The sequence below is a fragment of the Protopterus annectens genome, chromosome 11.part0, assembly GCF_019279795.1.
Source record: "Protopterus annectens isolate FY-2018-M chromosome 11.part0, PAN1.0, whole genome shotgun sequence".
NCBI lineage: Eukaryota > Metazoa > Chordata > Ceratodontiformes > Protopteridae > Protopterus > Protopterus annectens.
The window spans coordinates 338,702,637-338,720,136 of NC_056745.1; the positions used below are offsets into that span (position 1 = coordinate 338,702,637).

General features: G+C 42.4%; 1 protein-coding gene across 1 annotated transcript in view; it reads right to left on the minus strand.

Annotated features, from left to right (window-relative positions):
- Nucleotides 1–17,500, minus strand: part of HSP90B1 (heat shock protein 90 beta family member 1) — a 146,299-nt gene that overhangs the window by 114,644 nt on the left and 14,155 nt on the right. Inside the window, exons 4-5 of the mRNA XM_044087846.1 lie at nt 17,376–17,492; nt 9,614–9,945 (exon numbers count right to left, since the gene is read on the minus strand). Coding sequence (XP_043943781.1) covers nt 9,614–9,945; nt 17,376–17,492 — 449 coding nt within the window. The remainder of the gene's footprint in view (nt 1–9,613; nt 9,946–17,375; nt 17,493–17,500) is intronic.

Genomic DNA, 17,500 nt, shown 5'->3' on the forward strand with positions numbered 1-17,500 from the left:
GCACTGCACGGAGAATTCTGCCGTCGGTTTTTGGATTGACAAAATTGACAAGTCACTTCAATTGGTGGCCTTTGTCACAAGACCCCGAAACAGCTCCAGAGGAGCTTCAGCTCGAACCGATAGACCTTCAGTCCGACCCTGCCTTAAGAGAACTAAATGACTTCTATGCTTCACTCAATGATGCCGCGTCTCCAAATCTAAGGCGAAAAGCGCAGATGATGTTGGCTTTGTTCGGCTCTACCTTCGTGTGTGAACAGACCTTCAGCGTCATGAACATCAACAAAGCCAGCCACAGATCCAAGTTAAGACCTACACCTCAGATCCATCCTGAGAATCGCCACAACAAAAACTAATTCCAGACTTTGATGTGCTGGCTATAAAAGGAGACCAACAACACTGCTCCCATTAAAATGTGTGCGTCTCCGTGATACGCACGTTGTTAAAATAAACGGTGCGCGCAGATCAAATATAACGCTTCACAGACTGACTTGCTGCAATTGTTTCGTCCTTGCACTGGTCGTTGTTGACTTTTGGCACCGGGGAAACAAATTGAATAAAAGGAACAGAAGTACATCTGCATCTCCTACCGTTTTTGAAAAAAAAAAAAGACGGTCAGGAGGAGAGTGATGGTGATATCCTGAAGGATAACAGAACTTTCAGTGCTTTAAAATAAAATGGTAATTTGATTTTCAGTGTTTAAAGACTCATTTTGAAGTCAGAGATTTTATTGTAATGCTTTTCTTCATTTTCATTGGAAATTAAAGCACATGTTTTCTCCATATCCCAAGATGTGTATTTTCCCCCCAATGAGGTGATGTTTTCAAAGCATGCCATCTATCTGCTCCTGTTCCGGCCCCTTTTTCAAATGTTAGAACTCAATGTGGCCCACGAATCAAAAAGTTTGCCCACCCCTGGTCTAGAGGGTATTAGAAGCCAATATGCACTCACACACATGTAAGTTGGAAGAAAGCCATGCTAACAAAAGCTATCAAAGCTGCTGCAGGGTTAGTTCCCACAGAATATTCTAGAGTAGTAGTCATCTAGAATAAACCAGAGTTGCTACTGAAAGAGACTCTTGCTGTACCTTGGGACTTTAGCCTGCAAGCTAGCTACTCTGCAAAGTCTCAGCCCTACCTTTATCCTAAGCACAGCATCTTGCAACCTTGTCAGTGTGTTTCACCATATTGCATATTTTAGTATTCTTTGCTTTCATTAAGCGCTCACTTCAAGAGACCCCTTTTATACACAAAGTTGGATGCCAAAATTGCACCAACTTAAGATGCACAGTACTGAGAATATTCACAAGAACCAGAACTCAACAGCTTGGTTATGATTTTGCTGCAGAGGCAATTCCTTTCTAAAAGGGTGCAGCAACCAAGAGAGCACGACAGCCTCCCTTCAGAACTCACATTTGAGAAGGACTCAACTTCATACACAAGAAACTAGAATATAAAAAGTGCAAGCACCATGGTATGAAAAGACAACTGAATTAAGATGCATGGGATACAAGAACAGAACCCAACACATGTGAAGTAACATGGCTCCGGTCCTTTACATTTATTCTTTACCCAAGAATGTAGCCATTAGGAAAGCCAGTGAACCACTGGACAGCTCTTCAGGCATGCACCTGAATGTCTCAACAGCAAGTCCTTCTACTCTAGAGTGTCACTGATCAGCTCAAAAGTGGAAGAACTGCAGCAGAGTTACCGATGCCATTCAGTTTATGGCAATTACCAGTGCCATCAGTTTTTAGTTGATGGCAAAGTTCCTAACTCCAGGTAGCAGACACACATATTTGAGCAAGGGCCTTCTATCCCTTCCTTCCCCAGGGAAACAATTGCTCCCACATATGCAGTCTAGAAGACTACTGCTTACTGCTACTTGGCAGAGCCAAGCTCCAGTCTGTTGCTCATTCAAGTATTCAGCACTCAGGTCATTGGAGCAGTCTAGGTTAATAAACTTAGAGCAAACAAACCCATTTGGTCATCCGATGGTTAGGTGTGCTGTACACATTGCGGTTTGGTTCTGAACATCTAATGCAAGTATTTGAATACATGCATCGATTTTATACCTTTAAATGTGCAGTGATGTCTGGATACTCTGCAGTCACCACTAATGGTCATACCACTAGACCACAGCCTTGGGCTAAGTGCTGAGCCGGATGCACACCCAATCTCATAGGGAACCCCTCCGAATCAGACCTCTGTTCATACTAGAGTCACTGGGTCATTGTACATAGCCTGCACGAATTCTACCAGTGTTCCTGGGACTTTGAACCACTGCAGGACTGCCCTAGCCAGCTTTCTTGGGACCTTATAAGTTTTCTTCAAGTCTAAGAATAACCAGTTGAACACATTTCTAGCTTCAGTCAATTGTGCTGCATCCTGATCAGAAACTTTTATTGCATACTCCAAGATGTTGCATTTTTTTCCAATCCTGAAATGGCTTCTGGTCTGCATTTGCAGTACAGTACTCTCACTTTATCCACCATGTTCAGTGTTTTTTAGGCCATCTATTTTTTGTGGTTCCCCAACACCTGGGCTACAAACCAGTCTTTTTACATTAATAGGGTCAAAGTCTGACCCCCTTGTGGCAGGGGAGGGCTGATCTATGTGCTGGAAATTTCTGGTTGAAAGCTTAATGTGTTTACATGATTGGCCTTTGGGCATACCTAGTTTAAAACTTTTTTTCTGCTTGTAGAAAAGCCATTGTAGAAAAATTGCCTTTCCTACTATCTCTGTATCTAGCTTGGTGGATATTGACATCCTGAAGCCATTGTAGAAAATTGCCTTGTGTACAATGCCAACCACTTAACTCTGGAACAGACCGATGTAGTTACACAAAGGAACTGGAGGAAAGACTCTCATACAAGCAAAAAAAGGCTTACATTTGTCAGCGACAAGCACACACACACACACACACACACACACACACACGTGTTCACATGTTACTCAAACCTCAGGCTTCTCAGACAGTCCTCAAACTCCATACGCACACAAGCAAACTCCCAGCACAACACATAAAACTACAACTCATTGCGTCAACTACCAAACCCATAAAAAAAGTGCAACACCTTTGTCATAGGACACTCCGAGTGACACTGATGTCCTTCACACCAGGCTGGATAATAAGGTTACAGTTAAGTTGCTTGGCACACGCCAGGATTTGCCAAATCATGCAATTAGTGAGGTCACAACCACATGCACCAGTATGGCTCAGTCTATGTAGGTGTAGTGACCACAGACATACTGGTGCCATTCCCAAAGGAGTCCAATATTTGTCAGTTTGGCTGATAGGCTGTGCTGCTTTGCTGGTCTTCACATGTTACTACTAGGCTCAGATATTGGCCAAAACATTATCCACCCCAACAGTCCTTTTTTTAGGCATTGCCAAACAAACTTTTCTAACATAGCAAGATCTACTCCAGGTAAGCTAAAGGTATTACTGCTCAAATGCTAGGAGTCTCAAGCAGCTACACTAAGCACTCCTCATCCTGGAGGATGCTGGCATCTGTGGAGTTACTGTAACATGGCTCAAAGCCATGGAAAGCAACCTAGCAATGCAGGACTATAATGCACATCACACATTCAAGGGCAAAAGGTGGAGGTGTAGCTATTTATACAGGATAAGTTCTCTTCACCTCATGGGGGTGATTTCAACTACCCCTCCATTAGCTGGAAAGCACACTAGACAACCTGCAGACCCAAAGATTTCTAGACTGTCAATGCAAATGCCCTGGAGCAGCTAGTCTGCACTCCTTATGGGTAAAAATATCCTAGACCAGATACTCTAAATAGGGGAAAGCACTGACCCCCCCCCTCCCACGTGAAGTCCTCACTAGTTGAATCACAAAGCAGGGTCCCTTGAAATATAAAACCTCCCCAATCCTTTTAAGAACTTTTCTACAGCAAACTAACTCATATTAAGTGATGGTATAGCTAGTTTCCCCAAGCCTTCCCCAAACCCAGAAAACCCGAGACTATGAAGAGGCATACACAATAGCCCTAGAAAAAAAAAAAAAAAAAGAGAACTGCACAGAAATGGCAGTAGTAGAATAGAAAAATAGGCTGTACAACAAAAGGTTCCCCCATCTAGAAGAGAATGTGCACAGCAGAGCAAAACTCCATTAGACTAACTGGTAGTTTTCTCAAAAGCAAATGGAGGTGAGAAAAAGCCTACCAAGCCAAGAATAACCATAAAGCACTTTTCAGCTGTGCTCAGTCTTTAAAGGGCAACATCCAATGTACAGAATTAGTTGTAGATGGCATCACTTACTCAGCCAGAAAATGTAGCAAACCTGCTGGCCAATAAGTTCAGCTCAAAATTTCACCTCCCCTGACCTTCAGCTACCCCCCTCCCCAGAAACACATTCCACCATTCCCCTGAACTAAAGCTACCCCCCCCCCAGAAACCCACTCCACCGTTCCCCTACCAAAGAACAGATTGCTACTGTGCTCTCTAAAGCTAAAAACATAGCTTCAGAGTCTTTACTATCCCAGGATGCTGCTTAAATAGCTTGACACGGGACCCATCAGCCCACTAAGATCTCTAATCACAGCCTCCAGATTGTCTTGTCCATAAGTTGTGAACAGCAGTCATTCCTGACTAAGGGGGTACCATCAGACCCAGAAAATTACACCGCCATACGTTTGGACTAGTCTATGCAAGGCCATGGAGAGAATAAATCACATCTAAAAAACTGGTCTCAACCCAGTTTGGCTCTCTAGTGGACCTCTGAGAAAGCCACTAGGACCATGGATGAGGGTAAACTCTGCATACTGCCTACCTTTAGCAGACTAAGGCATCTGGCAGTTCCCCACTTGCGTAATCTAGACAAACTCAAGAAACTGGGCATAAATCCTTAAGTAAACCAGATGGTTACCCAAATGGCTCGGACAGGACATCCATGTCCAGCAAGAGACCAATTACTAGTGGTTTGCTACAGGGTTAGTGCTGGGACTTGCCGTTCAGAACACACAACGCAAAAGACCTTTGGCTGATTAAGTCTGCCAATAACTGCAAGTTGGGGGTAATCATTGAATGCAGTGATGTAAATAAAAAAAAAAAAAAAAAATAATAAAAAAAAATAAACAACCAACCAAAAAAAATGCAGACTTCTATCCTTAGGGGTGTGCTATTAATATGCAATTCCCAAACAGTGGACTCAAGGTGACCTCTGGTTGCACAGATGGACTTCACTACTGGGAGGAAGTGGCAAAGTTCAGGATGCTATGTTGCACAACTCAAATAAAGGCAGGACATCCCAATGCAAGGTAATAGACCCTCTGTACTTGGCCCTCAGACCAAGAGAGTACAGTACACCTTCTGGCATGTATAAGGGGTGATCTATGCCCAACCTAAAATGTGCTCAAATCCAGCCCGGAGACAGAGAGACCCCATATTACACTCTGGAGCAGCGCTCTTCAGACGCAGTCTAGATCAAATGGATAGGAATTGTAAATTCACTTCCGAGATGGTGCCCATGTCCACTACAGAAAGGGGACATATGTAAAATATTCAGAGACAGACAAACTTGTCATCTCAAAAAAACGGAGTAAAATTCAGTTAAGCACAGCTTTTCATGGGCTCTTTAAGCAGTTATCCTGGGGGAAAAAAAAAAAAAAAAAAATCACTTATCAACTTGTGAACTAGTCTCCCATCTTACTTTCCTGTAACAGTATTTGATATCTCTGTACTACCCTTGATATCTCTGTACTACCCATAGTTATGTCCTATTTAACACTTGCCCTAGCATGCTTGGTCATCTGAAATAGGTCTCTGTGCGGACAGAAATTATCCAAAGACTACTGAAGAATAAGCATGCTAGGGCCAGTGTTGAACAAGTGAACATTCACAACTGTGGGCAGGACAGAGGTATCAAACTCCTATCACGAAATCTCTGAAGACGAACTGCTACGACTACTCTCAGGAGCCATTTATCTCTAAACATCTTTATCATATTTGCTGGGACCTCATTTGAGGCTTCAGTGCAACTTCAAAAATTAAAAGCACACAAGCTCAAATGGCACCAACATTTCTGGAAGCATCCCCACTACAGATAATTCTTCACTCAAATTGCATGGCTGTGTAGAATTAAAGACGGACCTATGGCTACAAGACTACACTTGCTGGGATGAATACCAAGTGAGTTGTAGATAAAGGCTCAAATAATGCCAAGTTTCATTCCATACAGGTGTTCTACAAACAACTTTTTCCTTTGCCTTTTTGTAGAGGCAGGCATGTTGCCAGTTTCTGACCTGGCTAGCTTGTGAAACTGAGAAAGTATGTTCTAATTCATAGTCTACAGTTAATTCCCAGCTTCTCAAATCCAGCTGAGAACACTGAAGGTCTATCCTGCACTACTCAATCTCAAGACAAAAGCAACACTTGCCCTGTAGTCTTTTCAATACTCACCATTCTAAAATGAGGAGTCTGTAAAGACTGACCATGAAAATAAGTCTACAGCAAAGCTTTTGTATACATACCAGAGCCCTATGTCTGCAAACCAAATCTCAAGACTCGAGCACTTTAAATATGCCATACCACCTAGCTCCAAGACTATCCCCACAGGCATCTACAAATGTAAATTATATAACCAATAATGAAATGCGACAATTCATGGAGCAGTTTACCCACGATGCAAAAGCTATAGCAATGCTAGTCTCCATCAAGCACAAAATTGTAACAAATGTGCCCCAACTCCTGCACAGAATAGTATGAATAAGAAGTTTAAACTCCTAAAATTACATTATCTCAATAACATTAAAAATGTGAGGCAGGTGTTTAGTTTTGAAAACTGTGAAATAATGGAGGTTCCAGTTTTTCCTCTGGGAGCATTTCATTCGTTAAAGTATCTAACTAACAAGAATGATACTTTTCATAGCCATCATTCAAGCATGCATTAGAGCTTCTGCATAAATCCCACCAAGAGCATAGTTGCTCCACCTGCATGAAATTTAGCAGCTTTCTGAACCTGCAGAGTGCTTTTACCACAATTTGTAGCTTTAGAGTCTGTATCAAGGAATCCTTCACAATATATTTTTGCCAAGAGTTTGCAAATTAAAACATAGTTTACATGCAGTTATTTAAAGAAATAAAAATGCATTTTCCCTCTGTTATGGCTTTCTGGCACTGATGGGATGGGAGAGCAATGAACTCCGTACTGGACAGCTGCAATACAAAAGTTGAGGGCAGAAGAAAATTGGAATTTGTAGTGATGGACACAGGTTGAGCTTTAACTTCTGGAGTGCTGCAGTCAAACTAGCAGTATATAGCTCAGCTACCAATTGTATTGGTAAGAAAGTACATATTGTATCCCTGGTCCCTCCCCCATTTGTGATTTTCAAGGCAGGATACAAAGATGCAGCCACGGTTTGTACAGCATTCAGCATACGCTGCAGCATTGCCATTTGCCACAGTTAACCGACTGCAATGATGTACTGAAGGAATCTGAAGAAAGAGCAATGAGCCCTTGACTAATTGTTCAACTAGCAGCCAGGACACTGAAAGAGGCAAGGAGTACAGTTGAGCAGCTTATACTGGCTTGCTCATCCTTTGGAAGGGTGGTGGTGGTCTTGGCTGGCAACGTGTTCCTATGCAAGTGGAGGCCAACAGTAGCCACAGGACAGGAGGAAAGGCATACTAACCTCCCACCCCAAAAAAGACACTGATGCTTATGTCAGCTGCATGCAGATAATAGGGGGGGGGGGTGACAAGCCAGGGGGGTGACAAGCCATCTCTAAAAGCAAAATGTTGCCTTTCCTACAGAGAGACTTGCTCTGCAAGTTGGGGGGGGGGGGGGGATTGTAAGCATTACGAGGTCTCTCACAAGTAAAAGGTACAGTAGGACAGTGCAGTTACAGCAGTACTGAAGGCACCATACCAGGCTGCAGTGAAGACATGGGACAGCTTTGTTCTGCATCCGGCAACAGTCCATAAATATCCTTATCCCCACACAAGGTAATTACGTAGCAAATTTCTTGCACATGGCCCTGGAGTTTGAGGAGAGAATCAGCAATCCAAGAGAATTTCAGATTGGCCAGCAAAATGCTCCACAGGACATTTAGACTTGCCAGGGAAGATATCCAGCCAGTCAGAGCTGAAAGCAGAAGTCTACCCTAAACCGCAAGACTAATGGCATCTATGAAATTAAAATGCTTAGGATGCCTACCCATACTGGACTAAGTCCAGCTCCCACATCTACTAGGCCACAAGTCACCAAACCAATCTCTGCTCTCCAAATAAGAGATGGTGTGGAAGACAGTCTCAAAATCTTTCCTTTGGAGGAAAATTTCAGCACATGAATGTTTCAATGGGTTGGTTTTCAAGGCCTGCCAAAAGTACTAAAGGTAATAACCCCCCCATGCTGCTTTTCTGGAAAGATCAAAGCCACTCTTTGAGAAATGCCAACAGTGAGAGTCAATGCTGCTGTGTACGCTTATTTTTTGTTCTCAGCTTTGTTATCTCTTGCACATGTACCCACACTACAGCTCTGGGGAGCAAGTCACTCTACTAGAAAATTCACAATGGGCTGATTAGTAGTATGGACAAAGACTAAAGTACTCATCCCATCTATAAAATGGTGAACTGCAAAGCCAAGACCATCAAGCGTGTCCCACTACTTTCACTCTTGCACTCATCCAGGCTTTAAATCTGCATTAGGCAAGTGCCAGTCACTTGGCTTGTAATGTGGACACTGATACAAAGTAAAAACACCAAGATTGTGTTGCAATCTAATCAAAAAAGTGCACAAAGTAAAAGGTTTAAATTAGTGGCTTTAAAATAATCTAGACCCTTAAAATTATACAGCCAGCAACATGCCCAAATTTAGACCATTTCATCTGGTTACAAATTAAGGCTGCACCTTTAAAAACAAACATTCTGCTACGCCAACTTGACACCGAGCGACAGTTAACCTACATTTTGTTTTTGGCATGAGAACATCTTTATAATGCTCAAATTTAAGACAAGGATTCCATTCTGGTACCCTTAAATGAAGAAAGTTGGACTTGACTATGAAGACACCAAGTTACCTGTGGGGGGGGGCCTTCATCCAGTTATCACCACCAACAGCATCCATCTGGTCCTCTTTAAAATGCTTTTCACATACTGTCTTAACTGCTTTGATCAATGCAGGTTATTTCAATTTTCTAGCATCCAGCAGATTAACAGTGCTGATGCCGAAAATGTAAAAATTGGGTTGGAAGGCGAGTAAACTGAATTAGAAAGGATAAACTTCTGGGAAGCTGCAACACAAAGGGGAAAAGTACACATTCCTTGGACAAATATGGGGTTATGCAACCATGTCAAGAGTTAAGCCAATTTCTTCCTACAGAAACACCTGGGGCAAACTAGTCTTGGCTCTACTGCGGCATCATCTCATTACAGACACCCTAAACATTTCTGGTTACTTCATGACTGCAGAAGCCACAAGTATTTAGCATAACTTAATTTATGAACCAAAGTCTGAAAGTTATGCCATAACCACACCATCTGAATTGGGAAACACCATGCAGTGGAAAAATGTTATACTCTGCAGAAAATAGAGCTGTAAAATAGCATTCTATAAAAAGAAACCATGCATCTTTCAAACGTATTAAGAAAACAAACTCACCTGACTGTGGTACCACGGCCCAAGGTATTTCCACGAGGATCTTCAATTACAGAAAATTCATTTGAATCAGACTCCCAGATGTACTGTGTATCATTGTTGTGCTTGGATGTCACAATAACTCTGTCCGAAACAAGGAAGGAAGAGTAGAATCCAACACCAAACTGCCCAATTAATTCAGATGTTGACTGGCCCTCCTCCTGCATTTGATTAATCTTGTTTAAGAACTCACTTGTACCAGATTTTGCAATTGTACCAAGGTTTTTAATCAATTCGTCTTTGGTCATACCAATTCCAGTGTCAGTTATGTGAATCATATTCTTCTCTTTGTCACACTAAGGGGGAGAAGAAAAAAAAATTCCATCACACACTACATAGTCTTCCAAACACTAACAACCAAAAATCCAAAAACCTTTGAAAGGTTACACAGTCTACCATTAAGTCATGTTGTATGGCCTTTCAAAGGGTCACACTGCTCTCGGGACCACTGTAGACTTTAAAGCTTATTAAAACTGCTTCTGCCACACCCTCAAAGCCAATAACTTCATTTTCACTTAAATTTACTTCCCTCTACTTTTTCATACCAATAATCCTCAGTCAAATGCATCAGTCTTCAAATCTCCTTGAACCCCCCTTTCCTCTATTCTGTAGGACCATTTCATACAGTCTTAGGTTCTCAATTTCACATCTCAGTCCCATGGCTATCACAAGGTTGTCTGGTCAGAAATGCTATATGGAATTATTCTTTTATACAAGAATATATGGAATTCTTTTATACAAGAATCTCCATCTCAAAACCCTGCAACAGGGTCACTTGGCTACAGATTTCAGGCAAATAAACAAGCCTAACAGTTCAGAGTAATGGTGAGTGTGGAAGAGCTGTGAAGAGAGAGTACAGGCAGGATGGAGTGGGTGGAGAAGAGTGTCAGGAGTGATTTGTGACAGACTAGTACCAGTAAGAGTGAAAGGGAAGGTCTACAAGATGGTAGTGAGACCAGCTATGTATCATGGGTTGGAGACCCGTGGCTGACAAAAAGGCAGGAGTCAGAGCTGGAAGTGAAGAGTTAAAAGATATTAAGATTTGCACTGGGTGTGACAAGGGTGGACAGGATTTGGAATAAGTATATTAGGTCAGCCTAGGTTGGAAGGTTTGGAGACAAAGCCAGAGAGGCAAGATTACATCAGCACATGTCCAGAGTACATTGGGAAAAAAGATGCTAAGGATGAAGCTGCCTAGGAAGGCCTAAAGTAAGGTTTATGGATGTGGAGACAGAGGACATGCATGTGGTTGGTGTGACAGGAGCAAGATGCAGAGGACAGGAAGAAATGGAAACAGATGATCCGCTGTGGCGACCCCAATGGGAGCAGCCAAAACAAGCCTATTATCTACAAATAAGCTTAACCTCTACATCTTTAAGTTTGCCACGGCAAGCTCACAAAATCAGGAGGTTTACCCCTACTCTACAGCAGGCCAGTTTTCATAAAACCACAGTTCAATTTCTCAGATCCATTTTTCAGAAATCATGTTTTTTGTTGCAGAAAGTACTGCACAAAAGTGAAGCAAGCTTAACAGCAGCTTGGTGGAGGGTTTCTCTCAAGAAAGCCATCCCCTGACAGATACAGCAGGTTATTTCCAGCCGAGCCCAACTTGGGGGGGGGGGGGGGTAAAGAAATTACAAACTTTCAGCATTTAACTCACTGCCTAGTGACACCTCCAGATGTTTCTCTAGTTACACCTTATGGATATCTGTAAGCATATGAAATTGAAACTTACATTTATTCCAAAAGCATGCTACATACAAGTTACTGGAAGATTTCAACTTTAAAGTTCCACAACTAGTACAGCTGCCCAAATACTTTGCCTCTTGTCTAGAGCAGGTAAGCACATTCTTTATACAAGAAAAACTTTTTTAAACAGTCCCAAGTTCCATACTTCCCCAAGTTCCGTACTTAAGTGGCATGGGCAGAACTGCTTAGTTCACATGAAGGCTCTCAACTGAATAGATGAGCAAAAGTCTGCCATGTAATTTGAGGTTGTAGAGATGTAGTAAATGGTATAAAAGTTTAAACTGCAGAAACTATTAGGACACAGACATTAAAACACTACCACTAGTTTTTACTGAAGAGTTTACCATTTACACTTTAATAACTCCTATGGTTCTAGAGATAGTCAAATTTATGTCCTTGCATTTCAATTACATTTCCTATCAAAAAGCTTAGGCTTTGCCCATTGAAGCTACACCAATCTCCCAGAGCTCCATTGGAGGATACCATAAAAACCTATGAAGGATCCTCCAAAACATTCTCTTGGTGCTTAAGCTTTCCTTAAACCTGGCTCCCCAATTCCAAATAAAGGAATATAGTCAAGACCTATACACAAGACTTCGGCTGGAAATAAAGATGGAAAAGAACTTAACCATATTAAGAATTATGAAGCACAGACTTATCCCATGTGCAGGTACATACCAACTACAGAATTAACCAATGCATAGCGCGTGGCCAACTGAAACTTTTGAACTCCTCCCTACCTAAAATGCAACAATCCCCAAGATCTTGTCCGCTAAAGAGACAAATAACTATCTGAATAATGTTCCTAACTAAGGAAACCAGTATCTGGACCTCCATAGAAGACACAATGGAGTCAGAATCTCTCTATTTCAGAATGAGAAGACAAATGTCAGATATTGGTGGGTGGCAAATTGAGGAATGAAAGTGGACAACACAGATGGAACATTATGGTTAATTACATAAACTACAGATTTCAATTTTCAAAGCATTTCAACCATTGGGACAAAGAGTCCCCAGCTACCTTACATACCAGGGGGACTTTAAGGAAGGGTATTCCTGAGCAGAGATGAAACAAAGGCTGTTCTTCCCCTTGAGACCAGATCCAATTTGTAGAGTAATAAGAGGATTAGCCCAAGTAGCAGCTGTGCATGCCATCCGTGGAATGGTTGCATAAAAATACTGATGTTGCCATAGATCTTTTAGAGTGATCTTTAAAAAGGCTTTGGTAAAGGAAATGCCTGATTATAGACAGGCTACCCAATTCATAATCCACCTTGCAGATATCACTTCTGTAATAGACTTGCCCAATTTGTTATTTGTAAAAGATATGAATTGATTAGATTTTCCTCCGTCTTTTGTTCTGTGTAAATCAGAAACAGTTCTAATTAATGACATATTATATAATTAAAAAGCAAGTTAGCAGACAGACACTGAATTCTAACATCACCTGATGATGCCACCAGAAATGTCTTCCAGGTCAAAAATTTAAGATCACATTTCCAGAGAGGAGTAGAATCTTGCAAATTTAATGCAGCTAGCTCCCTCATTACACACTTTTGTCTTTCGGCTTTTCCCGGTAAGGGGTCGCCACAGCAGAACTCCGGTCCGCTGAGGAGTAGCAGTAGATTTTTACAAAATGCAGAGGTGCCAGCTCGACGCCCAACCTTCAACAAAAGCACGCCCATTTACGCACACATTTCTTTCGAATGCTACCCAACTGCAGGGAGAACATGCAGACTCTACACAGAAGGCACTCCCAAGCCCAGCCGAGAATCGAACAGGAGAACCTCTTGCTGTGAGGCAAGAACGCTATCGCCATACCACTGCACTACATTAGAATTTTTGGTAGAAATTTAGAGGTTGAAAAGGGATCTCAATACTTTGATGCGCTCAACAAATTCCACTTACTCTTGCAGATTCTCCTACTGGAATATTTATGGGAAGCTACATGACAGACAAGGCTATTAATGGCAGTGGAGAAACCACAATGTCAGCTTTAGGTATGATATATCTGGGCGAATCATGCCTGTCAGGCGAGACAGGTCTAGAATGGCTCCAGAATTAAAGGTGGATTAGTTAGATGAGGTCATAGGAAGGGGAACTAAACTTGCAGAGGCCGGTAAAGTGCAAGAAGGATGAGTGCTCTTCAATCTTGCAGCTTTTTGTAGAAATTTGGGAAATCAAGAAAATCCCCACACACCTACTACAGGCAATACACAAATATACAAAGGCAAGAGTTAGACCACAGCAATAGCAAGCAAGAATATACAAGTGCAGATACACAAAGAGCAAATGAGATCTAGGGTATGTTAAGGGTTGCTGCATTATGGGTAGGGTAGAGCAAAGTGTTTGTTGGCCACAAGCTATAGTACTGTCAGAGTTGGATCCATAGCAAATGGCTGAGGAAGAATGATCATGGATATCAGATCTAGTGTTCTGGAAACTACTCAGAAAAAGAAATAAGGACCAATTGATATTAGAGCTAGTGTTCAGGAAACAAAAATGAAATCAGGACCAATCAAATGGTAAGAGGCAAGGATAAAGTATATTTAGGTCTGATGTCAGACTACAAAGACAGTAGGAGCAAGCAAAGACCAGTTTTAAAACTTGCCGGATTTTGAACAAGTGACTAGGTTGGGAGCAGCAGAGTTCGGCCATCAAGGGGGAGTCTGTGGGCATACCCCTCAAAAAAAAAAAAAAAGGGGGGGGGGGCTGTAGTCCTGTTGGATCACGAAAACCCAGAGGCACAGGTAAAGACAAACCCAGGCAAGGAAAAGAAACCCCTCCAAAACAAGGGAGTGGTCCAGGTCCCTCCCTCACATGAGAAATGCATTTCCCATGGAATAAACGCGTCCTTGATCCCACTCAAGAAGCTTACAGGAGAACTGCCAAGTGTTAAAACATGGGCAATGGCCCCACCCTCATATACAGCCGGTCCTGAAGACCAAGCAGAGAAGAGCATGCTAACCCTGAAGACACATTAAACACTCTCCACCCTAACATGCCAAAAACCAGCAAAAGCATGCCTCTCTGCAGTTAAAGACAGTCACAGGGAAGGTTTCACTAGGAGAAACTATTGCTACTGGCGCATGGAACCCTACAAAAGAGCAGGCCTGAAGCAATTCCAGAAACGGAGGAAAAGTGCTAGTCAATACTGCCGTGTACAACCCCTGGGATAAGGATATGGCTCAAACAAAAAGGGGCTGAATATTTCAGAGACTCCTCCACTGGATGTATCCTAGGCCTCAGGTTGTATGAAGGACCCACCTCTCCTGAATGAGATGAGGACTGAAGTCTCCTTGCTGCTTATGCAAGATGCACCCTACGTAACTACTTTCAATTTCCATAAAGCAGAGTCAAACTAGGGAGCTAAACTTAACCCAAGCAAGACTTAAGAAATGCGCACACACACACACACACACACACACACACACACACTAAGCTAACTGGCATACCAACCCAGAAGTAAGGAATAAAACCCTAGAAATATCAAACCTGATCTGCAAAGCAGGGAACTCTGCACTCCTAAACTGCAACATCAAAGGTGACAGACCTGTCCACATCATTGAAGTAGCTACCTCTCCAGACTAGGAGCAACAAGAAATAAAAGCAAATGTGTCAGGTCAAACTTAGAAGACCAACACTCCCTTTAAGACGAGGCAAGAGGACCGTCCGAGAAGGGATTCACCCCATGGGAAGCCCAGGAAACAAGCCATGCCAAGGAGTAGATTTCCTCAGAGACCCTGCAAGCCTCAGGGAAGAGGGCCAAGACCCAACTGGGTCTCCAACCAGCAAAAAAGGTTGGAACTACATATTCAAGACCCGCTTCTCCAGCAATAGCAAGAATGTAATATACAGCAAGACAAACCAACAGTAGAGGCTGAATCATGAAAACCTCACTTAGCTTGGATCCCACCCATCTTTTCAAGCAGGCCAGTTCATTCTCCAGCTAGGAATATCTTAGCCCAGGCCCTCTCATGCAGGTACACTACTTAGGCCACTCACAAAACAGCCATCCAAATGTGCCTCACTACAGCTTTTATGACAAACTCTGAACAGAGAAACTGAACCCCCACTCTCCCAACAAGATGATGGGAAAGTTCACCAGCACAAATCCAAGTATTAAGTGGAGCATGACTAAACTGCAACCAGGAACCAAAGTCCAACATGGTAGACAAATCTTGCCAGACGGTTTCTAGGAGCTTGCAAAACGAGAGTGGAATAATCCAGCTTGCAAAACTCAAGCAAGAGTGGAGAAGCCCACCAAAAGAGGCAAAGTACAAACATTGCAATGAAAGTGCAACTCTAGGCTTCCAAAAAAAAAAAAAAAAAAAAAATCAAAGTACATGTTCAGATCACTAGGTACCACTGCCTTTCCAGTGTCCTCAAAAAGATGTCAAGGACAGCAAGCCTTGTAACTTCATCTACATCAGATGCTATCCTCACCTTTAGGACAGCATTCCAGAGGGTACCTTCCATAGAAGCCCAGTGTCTGGCACAAAAACGTGAAGGTGTCAGGCAAATACACCAGCATCAAAGCTTAATAGACCCAAGCCAGGCCTATTACAAAACAGATGCCCCTATGGAAAAAACACTCATCTGCAGCTCCAGTGCTAGTTTGGAAGCTAAAGTCATAAACCCTGGTGATGTTACTATATTCCAGGGCCATCCAGTTAGCTAGGCCAAAAGAGAGGGGCCTTTGCAGATGAAACTTCAAAGGCCCCAGTGCAAACCATGCCTGGATTTCTCTCAACTGTAAAAGCAGAGGATGTCCCACCTCTCAGACTCCAGTAAAGGCGACTGGAATGAAATTCCTACCAAGGAATGTTCTACTGAAACCAAAACTAATGGCAACTGGGAAGGAAGATTCAACTGCCAGTTCTAGTTTTTATGAATGTTGACAAACTGCTTGGAGACTAGCACCTAAAACTTCCAAGCTTCCAGTCAAGTTGCCAAATGGCCCATGAGGGATCCTGCTCTCAATGGAGGCAGAGAGAAGCCAACTACCAGTCACCACATGGTGAACCATTTGCCACCAAAAGGGCACACAAAACAGTAAGGCTTCAATTATTCAAGCAGAACCAGCTAATGTGGTAAACCAGGTAGTTATGTACATCTGATGTGCTGCATGCACTATACATCTTAGGACTCTGGAATGGATACAAAAGTGTAATGCCCTAGCTCCCCCTCAAGTGATGCCACTTTATACAGCCAGTAGACAGATTGCTTCCCTCCCCAGAAGAGGGAAGGATTAATCTCTGCAGGCATTTGGACAACTCCATCGGGGAGGGTCCATCACTTTAGGAAGTTTACCTGCATGAAGGATCTTATGCTGCAACATTGATACATTGACTAGCAAGTTCTTTAGACTAGTAACAGTGCTCCTACTCAAAAGAATATAAAACTGCAGACTGGGTAGGCAGGAAGGCTACTCAGCCTTGGAACTTCTCTAGATTGTGCACCATTTTGCCAAACTAAACCTGCCCTAGTGAGCTTTACATCAATAGCAACATTTCATACATGGTTAACCCTTTATAGCTACCTCCTCCTGTGCCACAGGCACAATACAACACAGCATAAAACTTGCACATTTGTATGAAAACTAGGTTTCAGTTAATCTCAAGGTTGTTTATTCCTAGCACAAACATACCCTACTAACAGCAGTCTACCTTGTTTGTTCCAACTCAAAATGCAAAAATATCATCATGCAGCTTAGTGTCACCACTGTTTCAGGAGCATGGCTACATACAGTGTAAATTTCTATAAAGTCACCTGTAATTTAGAGTGAATTCTAAGCAGTTGGCATGCTTTGATAATTCCCTTTCTGATGTTGCTATATTACAGACGAGTGTTCCACAGATACAGTTCCTCAATAATGCACTTAACTTCAGGTAAATTAGCAAGTGGGTCACTATGAGCAAACATTCCAGTAGCTACTTTCCAAGACAAGGCATACAGAACACAGCCATTTGCTTACCTTTATTTTTATTGTTAGCTCTTCATTTTCTGCCAGTGCAGTTTCGTCAGTCAGTGACAGCAGTCTGATCTTATCCAGAGCATCAGAAGAGTTAGATATCAACTCCCTCAAAAATATCTACAAGA